The sequence below is a fragment of the Falco biarmicus genome, chromosome 5, assembly GCF_023638135.1.
Source record: "Falco biarmicus isolate bFalBia1 chromosome 5, bFalBia1.pri, whole genome shotgun sequence".
Lineage (NCBI taxonomy): Eukaryota > Metazoa > Chordata > Aves > Falconiformes > Falconidae > Falco > Falco biarmicus.
Window position 1 is genome coordinate 3,637,506 of NC_079292.1, and position 22,032 is coordinate 3,659,537.

A 22,032-nucleotide genomic window follows, 5' to 3' on the forward strand; every position below is an offset into this window, starting at 1 on the left:
GAAAATCAGGTAGGTGTCTTTTTCATACTGAGCATATAACATAAATACTGTATAAAGCTTTGGAGCAGGAACAAATTATCCACTTAGCCTATTTCCAGAATGCATGTGGAGTTGACTGCAGAGTCATTTCTGTGGACGTGGAAGCCCACAAAAGAAATGTCTTTGCCAGGCTGGCCTGTAGATACATGTGTTAGCTAGTATTGCATGCTACTGTTAAGCTGAACACCAGCACTTCTGCCACCTTCTTCTGTTAGAAATCATTTCTTATGTCAGAAATAAGAGCAAGACCCCCCATAAAAGTATTATTTATTGGAACCAAGTCCTTCTGACTGTTACTGAAAGCTTTACATTATATAGTTGTGATTATTTGCTGAAGTAACTTCTCCAGAAATTTGTGACTGCATCACTTAACTCCAAGGAATCAATTCTTCCTTAATCTGTGGACAGCTACAGCCATCACTTTCTCTTTTCACTAAGATGTAGATCAAGGATAATACAGATCCCTGTCACAATTGAACTGGAATAGTGTTTTATGGTTCTCCTCTAGTCTTACATTGACTCAGTGTCAACTGCACTTATTTAATAACATAGATCAAAGAACCTGTTTTGGTTAGTTCCATTACCTGACTACAAGGAATGTACGGTTGTCTGTTATGTGATGTGAGACTTTGCATGTTATGAATCTGAATCATTCATTCTTACCTTATTGAATGCAACATATGTATTAAATTCCTAAACACAAGTAATTAACTTTTGGGAAAGAGCAAAAAAAAATCCTACTGTAATAGTGGCAGGATCACAAAGAGGTGAACTAAGATGGTCTTGCAACTTATGTTTTAATACCAGAAGTATACTATAAGTATACCTGCTCACCATAACTGAATGTACTATATTCTGTAACAATATAAATCTTCCATATTCCAGGCTTAAAAAATTTTATTTTTCTAGTGTAAGTGTAACAGAGAAGTCTCACAATCTTCACCTTATTTCTCAAGTGGCATCACAGTAGGTTTCAGAGCAGATAGGCACTGGAGTTTTCTAAGATGTCTTTACCTTTCAGAAGATTTTATTCCAGTTTAGCTATTCCCAGGCAATCCCTACTGTTGCATGTCACTTGCATTTCTATGAAAATTCTTATCTGCACATACTGTACCTTTTCATGCAACCACAAAAGGCAAGATCATAAAACTAGTCCTACACACCAAAGGTAACTCAAATGCAAGAAATGCAGAATTTAACTGAGAAAGTAGGTGACCAGCCCAATAACATCATTTTACAATATCCTGGTTATTTCTAGCTTTTTTTGGCTCTCTGATTGAACTGTGGGCCTCAGTTTCTTATCTGGAATACATTTTAATTCCATCGCTACTTACTTTAATTTACTGAAGTCCATCAATTTATAACTAAAATTGGGTGGACTACAATAAAACTTAATCCAAATATATGCTATGTACAGGTTTAATAGAATTTCTTTGGTTTCACTTACTGTCATGGTGTAGCTTTTACTGCAACTGGAGTAACATGAAGAAGGGTCATGTTACTGCATTATTTCTTTATCCTTTTTCTTGGCTTCGACTTGAATTATTTGCCGTCCCACATCCCCTGTGGTGCAGATGGAAAACCAGACCATAATAGTTTGGTCTGTATGTTTAGCACTTGAATACAAGATGCATAATTCTGTGCCCGTTGGGTTCCATTTGAGTTCCCAACTTGTGACTGAATTATTCACTGATTTCCTTAGGATGGATCTGACAAGACATAGTAGCACCATCTTCATGGAAACAGCTGGATATACATTATTTTTCTAAGATTAACAGCAGTTATTTTGTTAAGGTACTTCTTCCTGTAGACTGAACTATGTCATTATACATATACTACTGCACATGAGTATGAACATAATTATGACTTTAACCACAGAGAGTGCGGTTAGTTAAATTTTGCAGTTCACTGAAATTAATACTAGGCGTGATATGAAGTATCCTTCCTTTCAAGAAAGGTTCAACAATTTTACTTACATATAGTTTTGCTGTCAGCTGTGATTTCTTCCATTTTGATTAATTTTTGCCTAAATTATTATGACAGAACAAGTGACAATGGGCATAAACTGAAATACAAGAAATTCCATTTAAACATTAGATACGTGGGGTTTTTTTTAAACTGTAAGGGTGATTGAACATTGGAACAGGTTGTTCACCAAGAGTGTGGTGATCCACATCCTGATGGATTAGCAGTCCGGAATGACCTGCATCACCAGTTGAATCTGCTCTGAGCAGGGAGATTTGACTAGATGATCTCCAGAGGTTCCTTCTAACTTCAACTATTCTATGATTCTGTGATGCTGTGAAATCAGAGGAAATTATATGTATTTCCCAGTGAAATGCGGCTACATGAGGCACTCTCCTGTTTTCACTTTGAGCTTCTATGTGACAGCTACTAGTAATTCCCCAGATTTTTCTCATTCATCGGGCCCTTGTTTTCTGAGCAAAACTCGGGACTGTGTGCTTTCCCACAGTCAAGCACAGAAACAGAACAAACCAAACCCAACAAAAAACCACCCCACAACTAGAATTCAGACTGTCTTTTAGAATTTGTTTGCCAGATTGGAGATTATAATGCAGACAATTAAAGTGAGACCTTTCACAAGAAAGAATTAATTTGCTTTGCGTCTGCCATTCTCTAAGATCTTACCTCTATGTTGTCAACAATCTGTTAGATCCTGGTAAAATTAGCACAATGCTGCTCATGACCAAATGTCAAATAACATTTTATCATTTCTTCGTTCACTGAGTCATCATTCCCTTTGCTGGTTATGTTGATGGTGATTGCCTGTTTTAAGTGAAGCCATCCATTTTAACTGATACTGAAGCTCGTTTTGTTGATACAATCTGCCTATGAGGAACAAGTGCTATTGTCTAAACCATCACAACTAGTTGGGACTCCCACAGCTTGCCTAGCTCCATATGTTCATATTTAACAGCTTAACTTCCAGTTTCCAGTATGGGATTCCTGTGGCTTTCTTCATTAGTGTTTGGCCAAGCACACCACAAATTTCACAGCAGAGGGCCCTTGCTAACATCTTGTAAGTGGGCTCTCTGGTACCCGCTTTTAGCTTCAGTAGTCTTTCTTTCCAGATTTTCTGAAAAGCATCCTGCAGGTTCCTCCACATTCTAGGCAAAGGTTCATTTTCTCCTTGAGTGAGGGCTTTGCTCCATGTGTTCACTTCTGGACTTGCCAAATGGTGCATTATTTTTTAATGATTTCTTTATAAAGTAACTTCTAAACTGCACATAAATATAGACATTCTAATAAACTGTACTCCAGTGAATTGTTTGTATAAGGGACCATATTCCTTCTTAGTGGCAGCTATGTAGGCTGCCATTTCAAAAAGTGAAAATACACTTGTTGATGTTATTATGGCCTTTGTATAAGTTCAGATAACTGAATAGTTTATCCCAGTTCACAGTATATCTCTGGGGACAAAGTAGAATTAATAATACAGTAACCTTTTCTAACCAGATAGCATGGTCTGATCTCATTTTTAGAAGGCAGTCAGAGGGATCTCCAAAAGGGTTCTCCAAATTTAAAGTCTTCCTTTAGTTCTTCCTTAGAAACATTTCCTCCACTCCTGTTTGACTGTTAAAACACTGTATCCCACCTGGAACTAGGAACTATTTCATACTATTGTTCTTTTATTTTAGTGCAGTTCCAGTTATCTCCATCCAGAGATTTCTCTGTCTGTCCCTGTTTCAACAGTCTCAAAAGAGACAAACTGATGGTACAGGACACCAGTTTGTTGTCTTTCATATGATATTTGTTTGGCTTTTATGAAATAGAACAATCTATACTCACCACATTGAATCAGAGTAGGTTTTTTGCCTGTGCAAATGTAAGCAGGTAGCTTACAGGAAGAGCAAAGAAACCCTTGCCCTGGACTCAGGAGAACCAAAGGAAAATAAAAGCTATTCCTGCAACCTCACTGAGCACCTAAGCCCTTTTAATAGCAAGAGTCTCTGTTTCTGTAATCTGATAATTTTGCTAATGTACAGTCTATCTTAATTTTTTTCTATTACTCAATGGTAATAAAAATGGTAATAAAAATTACCTAGAAAAAACAAGTCATTGCATTTTTCTGGTCCTTTAGTGATGGCATGATAGGAACTTAAATCAAATTTTACCTAAATTTGGATCTTGATTTAGTGTTATAGGGAACAGATATCTGGATCATATCAGAATACAATGTTCTTTAACATGCTAAGGTTGCTAAAGATGGACACCTAAGGAATTTCCAGTCCAGCTAGGGATGTGCCACTTTAAAAGCATATAGAAAGAATAGAGGGAGGGATGAAAGGAGGAGGGAAGAGAGAAAGACAGAAAAGGAGAGATAGAGCTGATGGTGGAGGGAGAGAAGGAGAGAGGAAGAAAAAGGGAAAGAGAGAGGTGGGAGAGAGAGTGAGAGAAAGAGGAGGCAATAAAGTATTCTAGAATGGAAGTTCTTGGAAAATAAGTGGTCTGAATAACTGTTCATATTATTTGTACAGTGATTAAATATATGTGTTAGACTGAAATGGATCTGAGGACCCAATCTAGTTTACCATCTTATGTGTATTAGGATCACCCCTAATGGATATTTATTTAACTTGTTCTTAAACACATGTCAAGATGTGGATTCCCTATCAATGATAATTTGTTCCATCACTTAATTGTCCTAGTAGCTGGGCTGTTTTCCGTTAGCATCTAACGTAAATCCCCTTTACTATACTGGTAGCTCTAATTAAAACCAGGTCTAATTTATCTACATCCTTCTTAAAACATGAAAGCAAAAACTGAGAAAAGTGCTGTTGTTGGAACTTCAGGAGTGAAGTTCAGGAGACACTGCTTACTGCATCTTTTCTTTCTGCTGATGAATTCCAAAATTATACTTCACTTTGTTGCAAAGATATTGGATTTTTTTAATCATTATGCACTTTATGATCTACTACACCTTCATATCCTTTTCCATTATTTATGCAGTTATCCTCTGTTTTCTCTTTTTTAATTGTTTATCATTTGAGGAAAAATGTAATGCCTATGCTTCCCCCCTGCCAAAAGGAAAGACAGGTTGCTGTGTTCCTGATTCAGAAGAATCCTGTTCTCATTTGATCTGATCTCTGAATTCATTAAAATGTATCTAAAGGACTTCAAAACTATATAAATAAATAAATAAATAAATAAAAATATATCACATATTTACATTATTATATTAAATGTATAAGCCAAATTATTTTCTATGCTATTCAGGGGTAAATACACTTACTGCAATTGTCCCTCCAGATTTGACCTCATTAAAATTGAAAATACTAAAATAATTTATATGTCTTATTATAGAAGTAATTTATCCAAAAGGAACTATATAAGGAATACAGCTATCCCTTTTTTTTTGGTTGGTTTGTTGGGGTTTTTTTCCCTCAAAACCACACTTCTCTGTATAATGTAACACTTTACATTATCTGAAGGAAAATATTTTGGTATCAAAATTGTGTTCTTGATATGATGCCTCCTGCTCTGAATGTGATGATCAGGGAATTCTCTTTCACTGCTCTCATATATCAGAACCGGTTATGGCCCATATAACTGTCATTGTTTCAGTAACCTGCAAATTTGTTGCTGTAATGAAGGTTCCCGATAAACAAAGTTATTTTTATTTATTAAGTGAGCAGTTGGATCTGCAGCTGAACAGAAAAGCTTATTGTGTAAAGATCTGAGGTTATATGTAACATATTTTGAAATGCTGTATATGGGCAGGAGAATATAGTCATGGTTACAGCAGTGGGCAGGAAATTACAGTTTTGAGTCTTGGCTGTGTCACAGACTTTCTGTGTGACTTTGGACAAGCCACTCTTTGTGCATTAGCTAATAATACTATCTCTATCTCCCAGGGGTGTTGTGAGTATACATTCATTACTGTTTGTAAGGCGCTTGGATACTATAGCAATGGGGCCATATAAGCACTTAGAGAAACAATCCATTTTTGCAACAATGTGCATCTCCCTGACTAAGGACTTTTTTCGCTGGAAGTTTTTCATAGAAGCTTGTTATGAATAAATCTACTTTATAATGATACAGTGAGGTTAATCTGCCTTTTGGAGTGCAGTTTCACTTTAGTATTCAGAACAGGTGTAAACAGTCATAAGTTTGAAAGCTGTTCCCAAAGAAAGAGAATAGAATTTTTATAGTCAGACATTTGAATAGAAAAGATACCTCTCCTGATTCATCCAGTTCAAAACATGGAGGATTATTTACATCTGTATCTGTCTCGCAAATAGTTTATTCTATTTTAAGCACTTCTCATTACATTGTCTAAACTACCTCCTCAGGCAAGTCATTCCATTGCCTAATTGCCTTTAAAGTTAAACAGTTTGCTCAAATGTCTACCCCATTTTTTCCTTGTGGATATAAGCTGCTCTTTCAGCCTGTCCTTTCTTTCTGAAATAACCTTCACTCATACGTGTTCAGTTCAGACACACAACTCAGTTACCGCAGGTTAACAAGGTATTGCTTTAGAGCTGATGGGAGGTAAATTGGTAAGCCACTGTAATTTGATTTTATAATTTGCCTGGCTGAGTGCTGTACAGTATTAAAATCCGAATATGGGGCTCATGGCATTAATACCAAGGAGAAGAAAAAAGGAAATTCAGTATCCCCAAGGCTTTTGTAGAGAGACTTGTTGGTGAGAGATTTCCAACCTAGGGGAATAGATGCTGCAAAGACTTCATAAAAGATTTTGTTTTGGTTTGGTTGTATTTGTAGAAATTATTGGCAGCTGACAAATTATGGAAATGAGATTTGGAAGAGTGTGAGCAGTCCCTGAGGACAGTGAAGAGGGCTCTGCTGTTTTCGAGGCTCAGGAAACAATCTCTCTGTTGTGCTTCCATTTGAAATGTCCTAATTTAGGGGATGAGTTCAACAAAATTTCTCAGAGAGACAGAAGTATCAAATGTAAATTTCAAAACGTTTATGGAAATAGGTGATCATTAGATGTCAGAAACCCTATAGATGTCCCAGTGGTGGGAACAAACACTATGTCCTCTCCTACCACACTAAATATAGAGAATTGACATGGTCTTAAAAACATCCTACTGTAGGAAATCAAAGCTTGCAGTCTATTACAAAATGTAAACATACAGATCAGGCCTCATTTGTTCTGCAGCTAATGGGTTTGCTTGCTTGCTGTGAAGTCCATCCCTCCACTATTGTTTGAATATATACTGAATAGGATTGTTTTTAATAAAGCTCCTGTATGAGTTATAGTGGAAATGTTTTTTGATGATGGCTTCTCAAGATGAATATTGCTTCAAGCTATATCTGGACTTTCCTCACAATGTAGAAGAAGAAAGCTTTGTAATTTTAATTATTTTTTTTTTCTCTCTATGAGTATTGGGGATTGAATGGGGTTGATGTTATCCTCTATTCTACAGAATCACAGAATGGTTGGGGTTGGAAGGGACCTCTGGAGATCATCTAGTACAAACTGGGCTAAAGCAGGTTCACCCAAATCAGGGTGCACTGCATTGCATCCAGGTGAGTTTTGAATGTCTCTGGAGAAGGAGACTCCACATCCTTGCTGGGCAGCCTGTCCCAGTGCTCTGTCACTTTTAAAGTAAAGAAGTTCTTCCTCATATTCGGATGGAACTCCCTGTGCTGCAGTTTGTGCCCATTACCCCTTCTGTCACTGGGCATCACCGGAAAGACCCTGGCCCCATCCTCTTGACACTCACCCTTAAGATATTTGTATGCATTGATAAGAGCCCTTCTAAGTCTTCTCCAGGCCGAACAGCCCCAGCTCTCTCAGCCTTTCCTCAGAAGGGAGATGCTCCAGTCCCCTCATCCTCTTCATAGTCCCCTGCTGGACCCTCTCCAGTAGTTCCCTTGAACTGGGGAACCCAGAACTGGACACAGCGCTCCAGATGTGGCCTCAGCAGGGCAGGGCAGAGGGGGAGGATCACCTCCCTCAATCCTCTGGCCACACTCCTCATAATACCAATCCCATTGGCCTTCTTGGCCACAAGGGCACCCTGCTGGCCCATCGTCAATTTCCACCAGAACTCCCGGGTCCTTCTCTGCAGAACTGCCTTCCAGCAGGTCACCCCTGGCCTGTACTGGTGCGTGGGGTTGTTCCTCTCTAGGTGCTGAACCTTACACTTCCCTGTGCTGAACTTCACTCAGTTCCTCTCCACCCAGCTCTCCAGCCTGTCCAGACCTGGCTGAATGGCAGCGCGGCCTCCTGGTGAATCAGCTGCTCCTCCCAGTTTTGTATCATTAGCAAAGTTCTGGAAGGTGCACTCAGTCCCTTCATCCAGGTCGTTGATGAGTAAGTTGCTCAGGACCGGACCCAGCACTGACCCTGGGGAACACCGCTGGCTACAGGGCTCCAGCTGGTCCCTGAGCTGCTGATCACAGCCTCTGAGCTCTGCCATTCAGCCAGTTCTCAGCCCACCGCACTGTCTGCTCACCTAACCCACACTGCCTGAGCTTACCTATGAGGAGGTTATGGGAGGCAGTGTCAAAAGCCTTGCTGAGGCCAAGGCAGAAAACATCCAAGACTCTCCCAAGGCTCTCCCCTCATCTACCCAGCCAGTCATTCCATCACAGAAGGCTATCAGGTTGGTCAGGCATGATTTCCCCTTGGTGAATCCATGTTGACTGCTCCTGATGACCTTCTTTTCCTCCACATGCTTTGAGATGACCTCCAGGATGAGCTGTCCCATGACCTCTCCAGGGATGGAGGTGAGGCTGACCAGCCTGTAGTTTCCTAGGTCCTTCTTCTTGCCCATTTTGAAGACTTGAGTGACACTGGCTTTCCTCCAGTCCTCAGGCACATCTCCTATCCTCCATGACCTTTCAAAGATGATGGAGAGTGGTTTAGTAATAACATCTGCCAGCTCCCTCAGCACTTGGGGGTGCATCCCACTGGGGCCCATGGATTTGTGGGTGTCAGGTTTGCCTACGTGAACTGTAACATCGTCCTCCTCAACCAGGGAAAAGTCTTCGTTTCTCCAGACTTTCTCTCTTGCCTCCAGGGTCTGGGAAACCTGAGGGCCAGCCTTGGCAGTAAATACCAAAGAAAAGGTGGCATTCAGTGACCCTGCCTTCTCTGTATCCGTCGTCACCAGGGCACCCACCTCATGCTGTAACAGGCCCACATTTTCCCTAGTCATCATTTTGCTGCTGATGTACTTGAAGAAGCCCTTCTTGTTTTCCTTGACATCCCTCGCCAGGTTTAATTCCAAATGGACCTTGGCTTTCCTCATCACCTCCCTGCATGTGCTGACAACATTCCTGCATTCCTGCCAAGTGGCCTGTCCCTTTTTCCACATCCCATAAAGTTTCTTCGTCTGTTTGAGTTTTGCCAGAAGCTCCTTGTCCATCCATGCAGGTCTCCTGCCCTCTTTGCTTGATTTCGTACTCATAGGGATGGACCTGTCATGACCTTGGAGGAAGTACTAGAGCCATCTTTTCTTTCAGTTTGTCAGTAAATGCAGGACCTGTATTAGGGGTTTCTTAATCAGAATTCCAGATTTTGTACTATAACTTGATGCAGGACTGAATAAAATGTATCATTGACATCAAGGATCATTGACATTTCTTAATGAAACGTTATTTTCCCTTGTTTTTTTTAAACCATAACACATCTTTTCAGCTTTTAGCTTATTTTTCTGTTTATTAGGCATTATTTCAGTAAAATCCTTAATTACCGAATTACCAAAAATTTCCTGCACAGATATATATTCATAGGAGGCTACTGCAGTGACTGTAAAATCTGTACCAAAATATTTAGGAAAAAATGTAACTCACTACTGCAGTGACTGTAAAATCTGTACCAAAATATTTAGGAAAAAAATGTAACTCAAAGGATTACTTTTATCTTCTTAAAAAATAGGAAATACTTTACATTCTCTGTCAAACTAAGCCTCTTTGATACACTGTGCATCACACAAAAAATAATGAGGATGATAAAGATTAATATAGTTTGAAAAAACAGTTTTAAAAAACCAAAAGATGCCTGTTTACAAAACTCAGTTCTGATAGTCAGCCAATTAAAAAAGATGAGCACCACAAACAGTAGAAAATTCAAATTAGTGTTAAAAATATTTTGTCCTATGTTGTGTCTGTCAAAAGGAAAATACTTTGGCAGTGTATCTGGAAAAGGAAAAGAAAACTTCGAAACGTACTGAAGCTATTATGGTCGCATTACTATGTTTTAATGTCTTCTTTCTTGAGCATGGTTTTCTGTAAGAGAAGCAGCTGGGTACAGAATCTGGAAAGGGTAAAGGCCTTTTCCTTATGGCAAAGTATATTGCAGCTATTTCTCTCAGTGGGAGGTCAGTGGTCATATACTGATTCTGCCCACTTTGGTAGGACAGCAGTATTGATAACCACCTTATACCTATGGCATGTCTTTAAGATTGCTGCCAGTTGCACATGTTTATATCAGTGGAACAACTTCTCCCTTGCTGATCCCTCAGGCAATACTTAATATAACATTAGATGTTATCTTGCTCATACTATCTGATATTTCAGTTTACTACATAAAGTATACACTTGCTTCTTATATCTCCTCTCTATTGTTCTGAAGTGAGTACGAAAAGAAAAATATTTTAAAACCAAGGGGTTCCTAACAGAAGAAAAAACCAAACCTGTTATGTGTAAGCAAAGAGAAGAAAACAATATAAAATGTGCTTTGCATTCAAAATAAATCTAAAATATCCTTTTAAACTATAACAGTTATTCTAGTTAGCATTTTTGCTAGTCCCTCATTTCTGGAAGTTATTGTCATGTGTTTTGGGAGTTTGATTTGTTCAGGTTTTATCGATTTGTTCTGGTTTTATAGAATTTCTTTAGTTCTCTGTGGGGGAAAAAAAATATCTGGCATTGTTTTATCATAAAAGAAATACAAAAATCCAACAAACAACAAAGCAACCTGGTTTTGGATCCAGTATTTGGTGGCATTGGATTTTAAGTTTTTATTTAACATGGTTTTACTATGAAGGGTATAACTAGATGAGTGGTATGTAATATATTATATCTCCTTTATAGTGAAGATATGAATACTTGACCTTTTTCAAAGAGAGGACAGAGGTGGGGAGAGAGACTTTTACCAAGTTTCAGCTATGTCCAGTGCCGTTGGATGTGTTTGGTTAACTTCGATCTGAAATGATGCAAAAAACTCCTCTAAAATCAGCAAAGGTCAATTTTATGAATATTGTTCTCGGCGTCTTAAAGTAGCTGTTACATACAGTACAATGATTGTAAAGGGAAACGCCAAAGTCTTCAATTCTAAATCTTCAGGTGTATGGGCTGTTAGACCCCCTAATGTTGTAGTTTATTCTGTGTTCATTTCCTTTTGCATTTTCAGACGTGATTTCAATTGAATCATTTATGGTTCTTCCATTCAGATTATAACAGCTATTTTGGAGCGGATAACCCTCAATGGCTGTATATGAGACATTGCCCGGGGTGCTTCCAAGATGCTTTTGAGCTGGGTAAGGAAATCACTGAGTGTTGACACATTCTCAAAGCAGTATGGCATGGATTAAGAGCATATAGTTTATAAACTGTGTTACTGACCTGTTATTATGTGATTACTGACAGAATAGACTATACCAGTTTCCTCTGAAATGTAAAACAAAAGCAAGTATTTTTTTCTTGTTAAAAAAATAAGGTAACAAGTTTTTTTTTAAAAAAAATAATTAAATATGGTATCTAATCTGTATGTGGTAATTCATACATAAAAACTTTAAGTCATCATTACCCACTTCTGATATGTCTACTTTTACTATAGCAGCCATTCAATGTATAATATTATACTAATATAATGTCATAATATTACCATTATATTAGTATACTGGTGAGGTAAATCATACTCAGATTTTTACTGTGATTTTAAGGCCAAAGCTATTTCTGCAGGGATGACAACCAATATACTACTTTAAGACTTAAACTTGCATTTAAGCCGTATTTCCCAGATTATCTCTACTGCCTACATATTACCTTACACACTTTTGTTGTCAGGAATAATTAGCTATCATGACTCATCTTCCCTTTCATATATGGACACAAGCAACTAAAAACCTATGGGCTAGTGAATTTGAACCTGTGTATAAAGAACAGTATAGACATGGGGTGTTGGGGTGTGGCTTTCGCTGAGTGTGCCTTAAGTGAAGAAATCAGAGAAAGCTTTCTGTATCTTTCTCAAATGCCTGCTAAGAATTATGATTATTGGGACAGTACAGCACAGATGTGATGTTAAAACCTCCCAGGAGCAGGCGTAGAGGGGTCCATGATCCACTTTACTCCTTCTCTATTTAAGGTTAAGCAATGTCCAGGGAGAGTGTATATTCTGCTGTAGAGAAGGAGTTCTACCTCCTACAGTGTTTGTGTAATGCTCTTTGCAATGTTTTATCCAGCTGAAATCCAGCTGAATCAGCTACAGTATCTCCAGAATTTTTACAGAAGTTAGTTCAGGCTCTTTTCTGTCACTGCCCCATGTGCCAAGAGTACTATTTTAATATTTGGATTTTTGTTTAATGCCAAAGTCTCAGATGCTCCATTTCATGTTGTAGTTAAAGCTTTCTATTTTAAAACAACGTAAGCATGCAGAAAAAATGGTTTCTATTAGAACAGCATAATTCAAAACAAAACCAAAGAGGTTGCTTCCCTTTTAAGACATGTTTTTCACAAAAAGTTTTGGGAAAAGCTGCTATACAGTGACTACTTCATTAACTGTATTAGCTATAGGCTGCCCAATGTATCTGCTAAATAGAAGAAATAAACCTCCCACAAAAACAAACAGACAAGCAAATAATGAATAGGTTGTGCATGCAAGGGAAGGTTATATTAATCTGCAGTTCCTGCCATTATCTCACCCCAGGTGTACATAGATGGGCCTCCAGTGTGTTAATTCCACAGTCTAGTAATAAATCTCAAATTAGCTTGCAGTAATCCATTTTCATCCTACTGAACAAAATATGTCTTATACCATTTGGTATTAACTGGCCACATCTAATAATAGCTAGAGACTGGCTAATGCTTTTCTTTACTGTCAAGAACTAGTGAACTATATTATACATGAATGGCTTGTACAGTTATTGGTTTATATTTCAGAATGACGAACAAGTTTGTGTTCTAAGACTGTAAATTTAAAACTCACTTTGTCCTTTACTTATTTGTAATTTTGGAATGAAGTCCTGAACACAGACCCAGAAGAAACTTACTATATAAAATTCTGGGCCTCTTTTAATGTCACAGTCTGATGCAGGTATAGATCTCTTGAAAACATGACAGTTTTCAGGTTAAAAAAAAAAAAGAGTGCCATAGTGGTAAACCCATTTTAATTTATACTTAAAATCTAATAATTGTTCATTTTGTGCATGTAACAATTCTCAACTGTTTATTTGAGGTTTTGAACAATTTTTAAAGCATCTGCATTTAACATTTGTCTGAAAAATATTTGTTTCCCCTCCACTAGCTTATTAGCAACCAAAGTGTACCTCTTCCCTCAGTAATATCGTCGAACACGTTCAGATATTACAGAGGCAGTCATTGTCTCTTCCTTATAGGCCCAGAACCTATTCTGACTAATTGTGGAGGTGCCTGTTTTGTTCTGGATATGCTCCATTTTTGCTGCAGTTCCCGTTCCTACTTACTACAGTAAGAATTGCTAATGGAAAGAATTTAAAGTATCCATTGTGGCTTGACTTCAGCTCCTGATCAATTTTTGTGATACCCAGGTTTTGAGATGGAAAGTCAATAGCTAAATAAATGTAAAGAAAGTTCTCTGATTGAAGTTCAAGCTATAGATCAAAGAGCTTATTTGTTAACTTGCCAGTGACTGTGAGTTTGTATAGTTGAATCCATTCTTGTAGAATTTGGGTAACTTTTTTTATTACCATCCACCCCCACCCCCCACCCAAGCTGGAGGAAGCAAAAAACCCCCAAAATATATTAACTTACTAATTTTCCATACAACACTGCCATTGGCCGTTCTGTAAAGGTTTGCTGTGTCTTGACTCACAGATTCACTGCTTATTTTGCATGGTTTTCTCCATGGGTCTCATTTTCAATTAAGAACTTATTCACTCAATGTGAGTGGCTAGACCCTCAGGAATTGAGGCTGGAAACTGTGGTTCATAACTAAATTCAGTTAATTTCATGTGTCTAATCACCCTGGTTATAATACAAATCCTTCTTTCTAAAAAAAAAAAATAAAAAAAAGAGTAAAAAATTGTATTTTGAGAAGTGTTATAAAATCCAGATGATCTTAGAATATATAAAAAAGTAAAAATACAAAGATAAACCCTCTCAATTTCACTGTGATTTTTGTGAGTAGTCCTATAAGCATTGGAACATTCAAGCCTACACCTTGCCCGCCAGTCTTAACTGTAAGTTTCAATAGTTGTATGCTGTCTTGAATTGTCATAGAATCACAGAATCACAGAATCACAGAATGGTTTGGGTTCGAAGGGACCTTCAAAGTAAAGTCCAAGCCCTCTGCCATGGGCTGGGACATCTTTCACTAGATCAGGTTACCCCATCCAACCTGACTTTGAAAACTTCATTACCATTTCAAGGCGATAGTCTTATGCTGGAGGCAGGCAGAAAGGCTTCTTACACCTACTTGTAGACTCTGTCTTTGAAATTAGTATTTCTCCTCCTGGATCTAAATTGCTACCTATTCAGGCCTTTTTAGTTGAATGAAGGTGTATTTTGAAACCAGGAATAGATGAAGACCATAGACAAACAGGAAAAAAACTGGGAGTGGGAAAGGATAGGCAGGCAGACACTTTAGTATTAGAAGTTCTCCATAAAGACATGTATGGTTCTGTCAATTTAATACTGAAATTGGTTTTCTCTTAAAAATATGTAAAACTATCCATAGGCAGCCATAACATATATAATCATGTATGACAGAAATTAAATCACATCATTTAGATGTCTCTTTCTTCAGACATTAGAATATTTCTTCCTGAACAGGTTGAGTGAAAGCTTGGTGTATCTCGTATAAAAAAGAATATCCATCGTCTGGAAGGCAAGAATGAGTTTCAGCACTGCAGGTTCTTCACACAGGATGTGCTGCCCTGGCTCCCTCCTCACTGGCAGCTCATTCATTACAGCTCATATATTTTCTCCTATGCATACTGGCACTAGTTCCGTTGGATCTGTACTGGTTGCAAATACCATCAGTGTAGGAGCTGGGTTTTTATAAGGCTCTAAATTTTGTAATCCCAGATGCATTGGGGTTTTTCTATGTAGAAAATTCCCCAGGTCATAATGCTGTCATTGTTCTCAGTAGGAAACCTTAATTGCGGAGCTAGTTGGTTAAGAGTTGGATTATCTGGCAGAGTGTTGTCTAGAAAATCTTTCAGCTGTGCAATGTTATCGCTTCCCCTGCGTCCCCCCGCCTCCACCCCTGAGGATTCCTAGCCGACTGCGTTTGGTGAGATACATGTTTTCCCCAGCTACAGGAGCTGTGAAGGGTTCCTCTGGGATATCTAAGTATAAATACCTAAGTGTGTCTTCAGTTTCTAGGTTATTTTTAGTCAATGGGTGGTTACCAAGTCATCCATAATTGTGCTGTTAAATGTGTCACAGAAGCTACTGCAAAGCTAGGTGCTCCTCTAACAGGTTGAATGTATAAGGTAAAACGAAAGAGGGCAAAGCAGCATTGTAGGATTGAGCTGTTTAAAGGTCGGTATTATATAAGGGGAGATTGCTTGATGAGCAGATGTGAGCAAAATGATCCATGAATACAACATGGATGGAGGAGCACGGTAACATGGTTTGACTGTACTACCCATAGGAACTGTGACTGGCACACTGTGTCATTTCAGATTTGTTTTGGGAGAATTTACCAGTAGTTCAAGGGATCAGAGTTGTCTTACAGAACCTTTCACTTCTTCTTAGGCAGGTCCTGTGCAGCCTTTGGCAGTAGTGGCCAAAAGCTATTATCAGCTGGTGACTGCTACATGGGAGAAAGTGCAGTGAGTTCCCAATGGGCAACTGTCCACATGACATGAACTGCTGGCACAGTTCTTTATAAATAGAAAAAAAAAAGAAAAGCATACCCAAACAGAAAGTCAGTAAGAGGGGAGGAAGAAGAAAAGAACAGCAAAATAATACAACTGAAATGGGAAAGGAAACAAAATTACTTACACCACCACCACCACCCCTCCCCAAAATATCCTAGGTTCTAAGTAGATGTGATGCAGTGCAGCAAGGAAATTGCACATGGTTATTCTAAATTATCTAGGCTGTGCTATCCCTTTCATGAATCCCTCACTAGGAGAAACAGGAAGCAGGAAACAGGAAGTCTGTCAAAAAATCATTGAAGACATTTTAACATATCATCTAAATAGGTAAATGAAAGAAACGAGTGAAAATTTTAGGTGTCCATGGAAGGAAATGGTTAAATGAATGTGTATTTGTGGTTCTTATGGTAGCTGCATCATGTCACAAACTAGGGATTAATAGAATCTCTTTAAAGATTAATTCCTAGTCCAGTGGCACTTGCCCAGCATCAGCTGAAGATCAGCGATAAAAATCAGAGGACCGCTGCGGTTGTGACTAGCTCAGTAGCAAAGAAATGTGGACCAGCCATGGGCATGCAGAGAAGAGAGGGGGAAAAAATACTTAAAGGCTGCAAAAACTAATTGGTGGAAATATATTCATCTGTATTCATTACTATATATTCAATATATCATCTATTTTGGTTAGATTCAAAATAGAAAAAGATTTATAATGCCGCTTCAGGCATATGTGAGGGATGAACTGGGTGAATTTCAACAAAATAAAATGTTAAACTTCGCATCAGGAGAAACATTCCAGCTGAGAGAACCACTGGGCTGGAATAATTGCCTCAAGTGACTGGTGACAGACTATTGCCTGAGTAATTCAGAAGTAACAAAAATGAAATCCAGTGGGCATTGGCAAAGGTTTGTCTTGATAACCTAATATTAGATATCATCTGCTCTATTTTTTGTGATTCAAAGCCAGTATTAGTTTCCAAATTCGTTACTGAAAATGGGCTAATGTCACCTCTTGTGTGCCTACATTTAGATCTGCATTGGCCGCGTGTAATTTTGGGGTTTATTGCATGAACAGGAATAAAATAATTACGCAAAAGGCATTTGACACAACTGAAAGTACGAGGGACTTAGTTGTAGGTATATGGAATACAATCTGAACATGATTGTTTTCCAGGAATTTTAGTACATTTTCATTTATAAAATATCTCACTAGTGAAGAATAAATCTTCTAAAGTTTGGTGGAATCTTTTCACAACATTAAATGCAGAATACAGATAATATTTTTAAATTATAAAGAACTGAGCAAAGGCTACTATCTTCGCTACAGAGTTCCAGTTTTAGTAGAATTCTGTAGAACTAGACTGAAGTTTTGGTAAAAGAACAAATGAGTTGAATTTCAAAAAAAAAAGAACACACATTTGGAAATTACGCACTTCATTTTTATGCTGCTTTTCCATAAGAATTCAGAAGAACTTATATCTCATACACATTTGCTCTTGCTTCTTGATCATCAGGAAAATGCATTCCTCACTTCCTCACTACTTTTCCCAGCTGCAACTGTCTTTTGTATTGGAAATGTCTTCCAATGCCACCTTCACCAGCTTCCAGGTGCTGAGCATCCCTCCTTTAACATTAAAACACAGCTGGGAAAGTTCCTGTGGAGAGGTTGCCTGGCAGGAGCTACTGCTGGGACCACAGTCTTTTGCCTCTGTACTGCTGATGTATGGGATCAGAGCTCTGGCAAAAACTTGAAAATTCACATTGAGACAGTCCTGTGAATTTCTTTTGGCCTAAGCAGCTTAGAGGTTGTTTTACAGGTGTTATTCCATTGGTTGGGGATCCAAATCTTAATAGGTTGAAAGACAAGGGGGAAATTTTTTCAGTGGAATTTATTCAGAAAAGTCTTCCAGAGAAGTCTACACTGGTAACTTGAGATATTTTTAATATTTTTTAAATCTTTATGTAGGTGACAAGTAAAGACATTGAAGATGGATATTGTTGAATAGGAGTCACCCTATTTGAAAGGTCCAAAGCTATACAGAAAATACAAAAAACACAGTAAACCATATTTAGTACAGCCAGCAGCGTTGCCAGGTACCAGTGTCCTCTCACATGAGAAGTCTTCTGGGATCCCTTGTTGCTATGAGACTAAATATCTCTGTACAGTGTGAGCACTGAACCAGATTTTGCTCCCACTTACACTAGTGAGCATGGGGAGTGACTCCCCTGTGACCGGGAAGCATAGTGCCACATTCCGCTGCCTTGCTTATGAAAGGGTCTGATCCTCCAAAGCCCACAGAAGCCCAGGAGTATTTGTCTAATTTATAAGCTCAAAGTAAGACTCGTTTAAAACGGGAGAAGGGCTATCATCTTGCACCTCAAAAGAAGCAAGCAAGTTCGGGATTTTGACCCACTAACAGTGGGCCTTCACGTGCTTTCAGTCAAAAAGGAAAGGAATGTGCAACATTTTTCACAGGATTTCTCTCCAAACTTAGCACATTCAAACGTACCGCTTATCCCGGACTGCATAAACTCTTAAGTTTGAGACACTTCTAGAATCCATTTATCTGTGGACTTAAAAGCTGCTGTGTTGGGGGGGTGGGGGGTGGGGGGTGGTGTTTGTGGTGTGTGTGTAGGTGCAGAAGGCCTGAGGGTTGTGTTTGCTTAAATACAAAATCTCTGGATTTTCTTCAGCTACTTGACACTTTTTTCTTTCACCTGGAAGAGAAATAAACAAAACCCAACTTGAACTGCACCCAAGCATGGGCAATTTCTCACCAAAGTGTACATTTCAGAATGAAAAATTTACAGTGGAATAACTGGAGTGTATCTATGACATTGCTTTGACATTGCATTGCTGTAATCTTCAAATACAGTAAATGCAATAAATGGGTTTATCAGGATTTGTGTGAAGTTTAAAATTCAAAAGAGAGTTGTTTTTAATGTTTCTCTGCACTATCAGTGAAAATCTAAAAAGCACAGGGATGAACTTAACAGACATCATCAACGACACGGCAGATGTTTGCCCAACGAAAATGATCTTTCATTAATCGGCCCTTCCAAGCACCTGGAAACCCTCCCGGTTTCTGCATTTTTTATTTTTTTTTTTAAGAAAGCATTTAGATACTATGTATTACAAAAAGTAACATAAATGTAAACATAACCAAAGAGCTATGAAAACAAAGCTCTTCGCGTGCAAGTGTTTCCTTGATCGGTTTATATCCTCAGAACTATGGATGCGCTTTCATGTCTATCCCGGATCAACCGGGATAACGCATGGGCCATCGGTGCGTTCCTGTCATTGCTAATGTAGCGCAGGGATCTACAGCCAGCCTGAGGAGCGCAGCAACTTTCAGCTTGTCGCGAAGCTGCGCGGCGGCCAGGACCCGCCGCACCGCACCGAGCCGTGCCGTGCGATCGGTGCCGTGCCGTGCCGACCATGCCGTGCCGTGCCGTGCCGTGCGATCGGTGCCGTGCCGTGCCGAGCCATGCCGTGCCGTGCCGTGCCGTTCCGCCGGGCACTTCGGCGGCCTTCTTCCCGCGGTGCTGCGAACCGCACATCCCCTGCCCGCTGCCCCCCCGATTTACCCTTCGCTCTCCGCGTTCCGCGCCCCTCGCTCGCACCCTGCCGGCCCCGCCGCCGGCCCAGGGCCGCGCTGCTCCCCGCTCCGCGGCACTCGGGGTTGCGGGCCGCCAGCCAGTGCAGGCCGCGGTGCCGGGCACCCACGCGTCGCGGAAGTTGCGCGGGGCAGCCGGCGGCGCTCGGAGGCGGGAGGCGCGGAGCCGAGCCGCGTCGGCGAGCAGCGGGGCGCCCCGGCGGCCGCCCGACCCCGACAGCCCCCTCCGCCGCCCAAGCACCCGCGCCCGGCCGCGCCTCGGCGCGCAGCTGCCGCCCTGCCCCGCGCTGCCTCACCGAGCCGTGGGGGCACGGGGCTGGCCGCCCTCCGCCGCGCAGCCCCCGTCCGTCGGGGCGGCCCCCGCGGCTGCCGGACGTGGAGCGCCGCGGCGTGTCCGCCCGCTGCCGGGGCTGTGGCGCGTCCCACTGAGCGCGGCCGAGCGCGCAGCACCCGCGGCGCGGCACCGCATCGCAGCACCTCCCCGGCCCTGCCGCACCCCCGCCCCGCTTCTCCACGGCGGCCGGCCGCCCGGGTCGGTCCTTCCCCTGCAGTGGGAGGGCGACAGCAATTTCGCAGCCCTGGTTGTTGTGGGGTTTTTTTGTTTGTTTGTTTGGGTTTGGGGGTTTTGGTGGCGGTGGTTTTGTTTCATTTATTTATTTATTTATATTTAAGGCATTCTTTCTATCGCGTCCTTGTTTTCCGCGGCGATGGCTGCGACGGAGGGATCAACCTGTAGACTGAGCGCGCCTTCGCCGTAGCCCGGCGCCGCTGCCGGGAGGGCGCTCTGCGGTGCCACCGCCGGGGAGCCGCGCCGGGACGGGGCCGCCTCCGTGGACGGGCGGCGGGCGAGGGAGCGGGGCCGCCGGCGGCGCCCGCCGGGGCAGCTCCCGGAGCCGGGCGGCGGGGAGCCCCGGCGGCAGAGGTACCAGCCCGAGGGGAGGCCAGCGGTCTTCCCGAGAGCCCCCGCCCCTCCCCCCGAACGACCCCGCGTCCGCCGGGGTTGGCGGGATGAACTGACTCCCCCCTCCCCGCCCTCCGCACCGGAGAGGAGCTTCGAGCCGGGGGAGGAGGAAGGGCGGGGGGTGCAACAAATTGCCGCCAGCCGGGAGAAGTTGCAGTAAAGAGAGATCCCTCCCTCCCCCCGCTCCCTCCCCCCGCGCGCTCCCTCCTCCCCGAGCCGTGGCAGCGAGCAGCGGAGCGGCGGCCCGGCGAGCGAGGAAGGAAGCGGCGAGCGGCCCCCGCAGCCCGGCGATGCTGCAGCGGCTCCCGCGGAGCCTCGGCGGGGTGGGCCCGGCCCCCGCGCGCCCCGCGCCGCCCGGCGGCGGCGCGCCCTGAGCGGGCGGCGGCGGCCCCGCGGCGCGGCGGGCGCTGTTGCGCAACCCTGCGCGGCGCGGCCGGCCCCCTGCCCCCGCCGCCGGCTCGGCGCGGCGCGGCGCGGCTCCGCGCAGACGGAGCGCTGATTCATGGGGCCCCGCGCCGGCTGCCGCGGCCAGGAGAGCGCGGCGCTGCCGCTGCCCCCGCGCGGGGTGTGAAGCCCCGGCCCCTCCTCCGCAGCCCCGGGCTCGCCCGCCCTGCTCGGGAGTGTGGTCCCTGCCGGGAGCCGCCGCGCCTGGCGCACGGAGGGAAGCGTTGATGCATCGCTGTGGAAATTCATTGTGTGACTTTCTGGGTATTTACTGAGTTTCAGACCGAGATGCAGCTCTTGAAAGCTTTATGGGCACTAGCAGGAGCAGCGATCTGCTGTTTTCTTATATTTGTCATCCACTCACAGTTTCTTAAAGAAGGTAATTATATCTGCATGTCTGCATACCCTGTTCTTTAATACTAAGGTCTTTACGAGGTGCCTTAATTATTTTTACTGTTTCCAGTATGTTCTATTTACAGCAGTGCTTCCACGCTATTTTGCCTTTCCGTTAAAGCCTTCTCATTTTTGTTCCTTTAGATAATAGGTAGCTTTAGACTTACATTCTTCGTAAATTGTGTGTGTGTGTGTATGTGTGTGTGTGTGTATACACACACACATATATATATCTGTAGAATGTTTATATTCAATGTTTTAGCCAATGTCTCATTTCTTTATGGGGAACATATACTGTCTAGAAAATATTTGTTGCCGTCAGATGACCACAGAACAGTAATCATCACCAGGGTATTAATAAACCAAAAAACCCTTAACAAGTAAATGTCTTATTTTTATATGAAATCAATAGGCATCCTTTCCCTCTTCCTTGTTCAGTACATTTTCAATAGATGGCACTAAAGTTCTATGGAAAGGGCAGGGCAGAGCAAATCCTGGGCATTCAGCATCTTCCTTCCCTTGCTTACTGCCCCGAAACTGGAAGAGGCCTTTGCAT

The 22,032-nt window shown here is 41.8% G+C and overlaps 1 protein-coding gene across 6 annotated transcripts in view; it reads left to right on the forward strand.

The window, feature by feature from the left end:
* Window positions 1-22,032, forward strand: part of TAFA5 (TAFA chemokine like family member 5) — a 451,127-nt gene that overhangs the window by 98,519 nt on the left and 330,576 nt on the right. For 4 of the 6 annotated variants that reach the window (XR_008822310.1, XR_008822311.1, XR_008822312.1 and 1 more), the window contains exon 2: window positions 11,433-11,519. The exons of 1 other annotated variant lie outside the window; for it this stretch is intronic. Coding sequence is in view for 1 of the 5 variants with exons in the window: in XM_056341790.1 (XP_056197765.1) it covers window positions 11,433-11,519 (87 nt within the window). In the remaining 4 variants the exon portion in view is untranslated. Of the gene's footprint in view, window positions 1-11,432; window positions 11,520-21,054; window positions 21,463-22,032 lie in introns of those variants that run through there. One more of the 6 variants, XR_008822314.1, reaches the window with a different exon arrangement.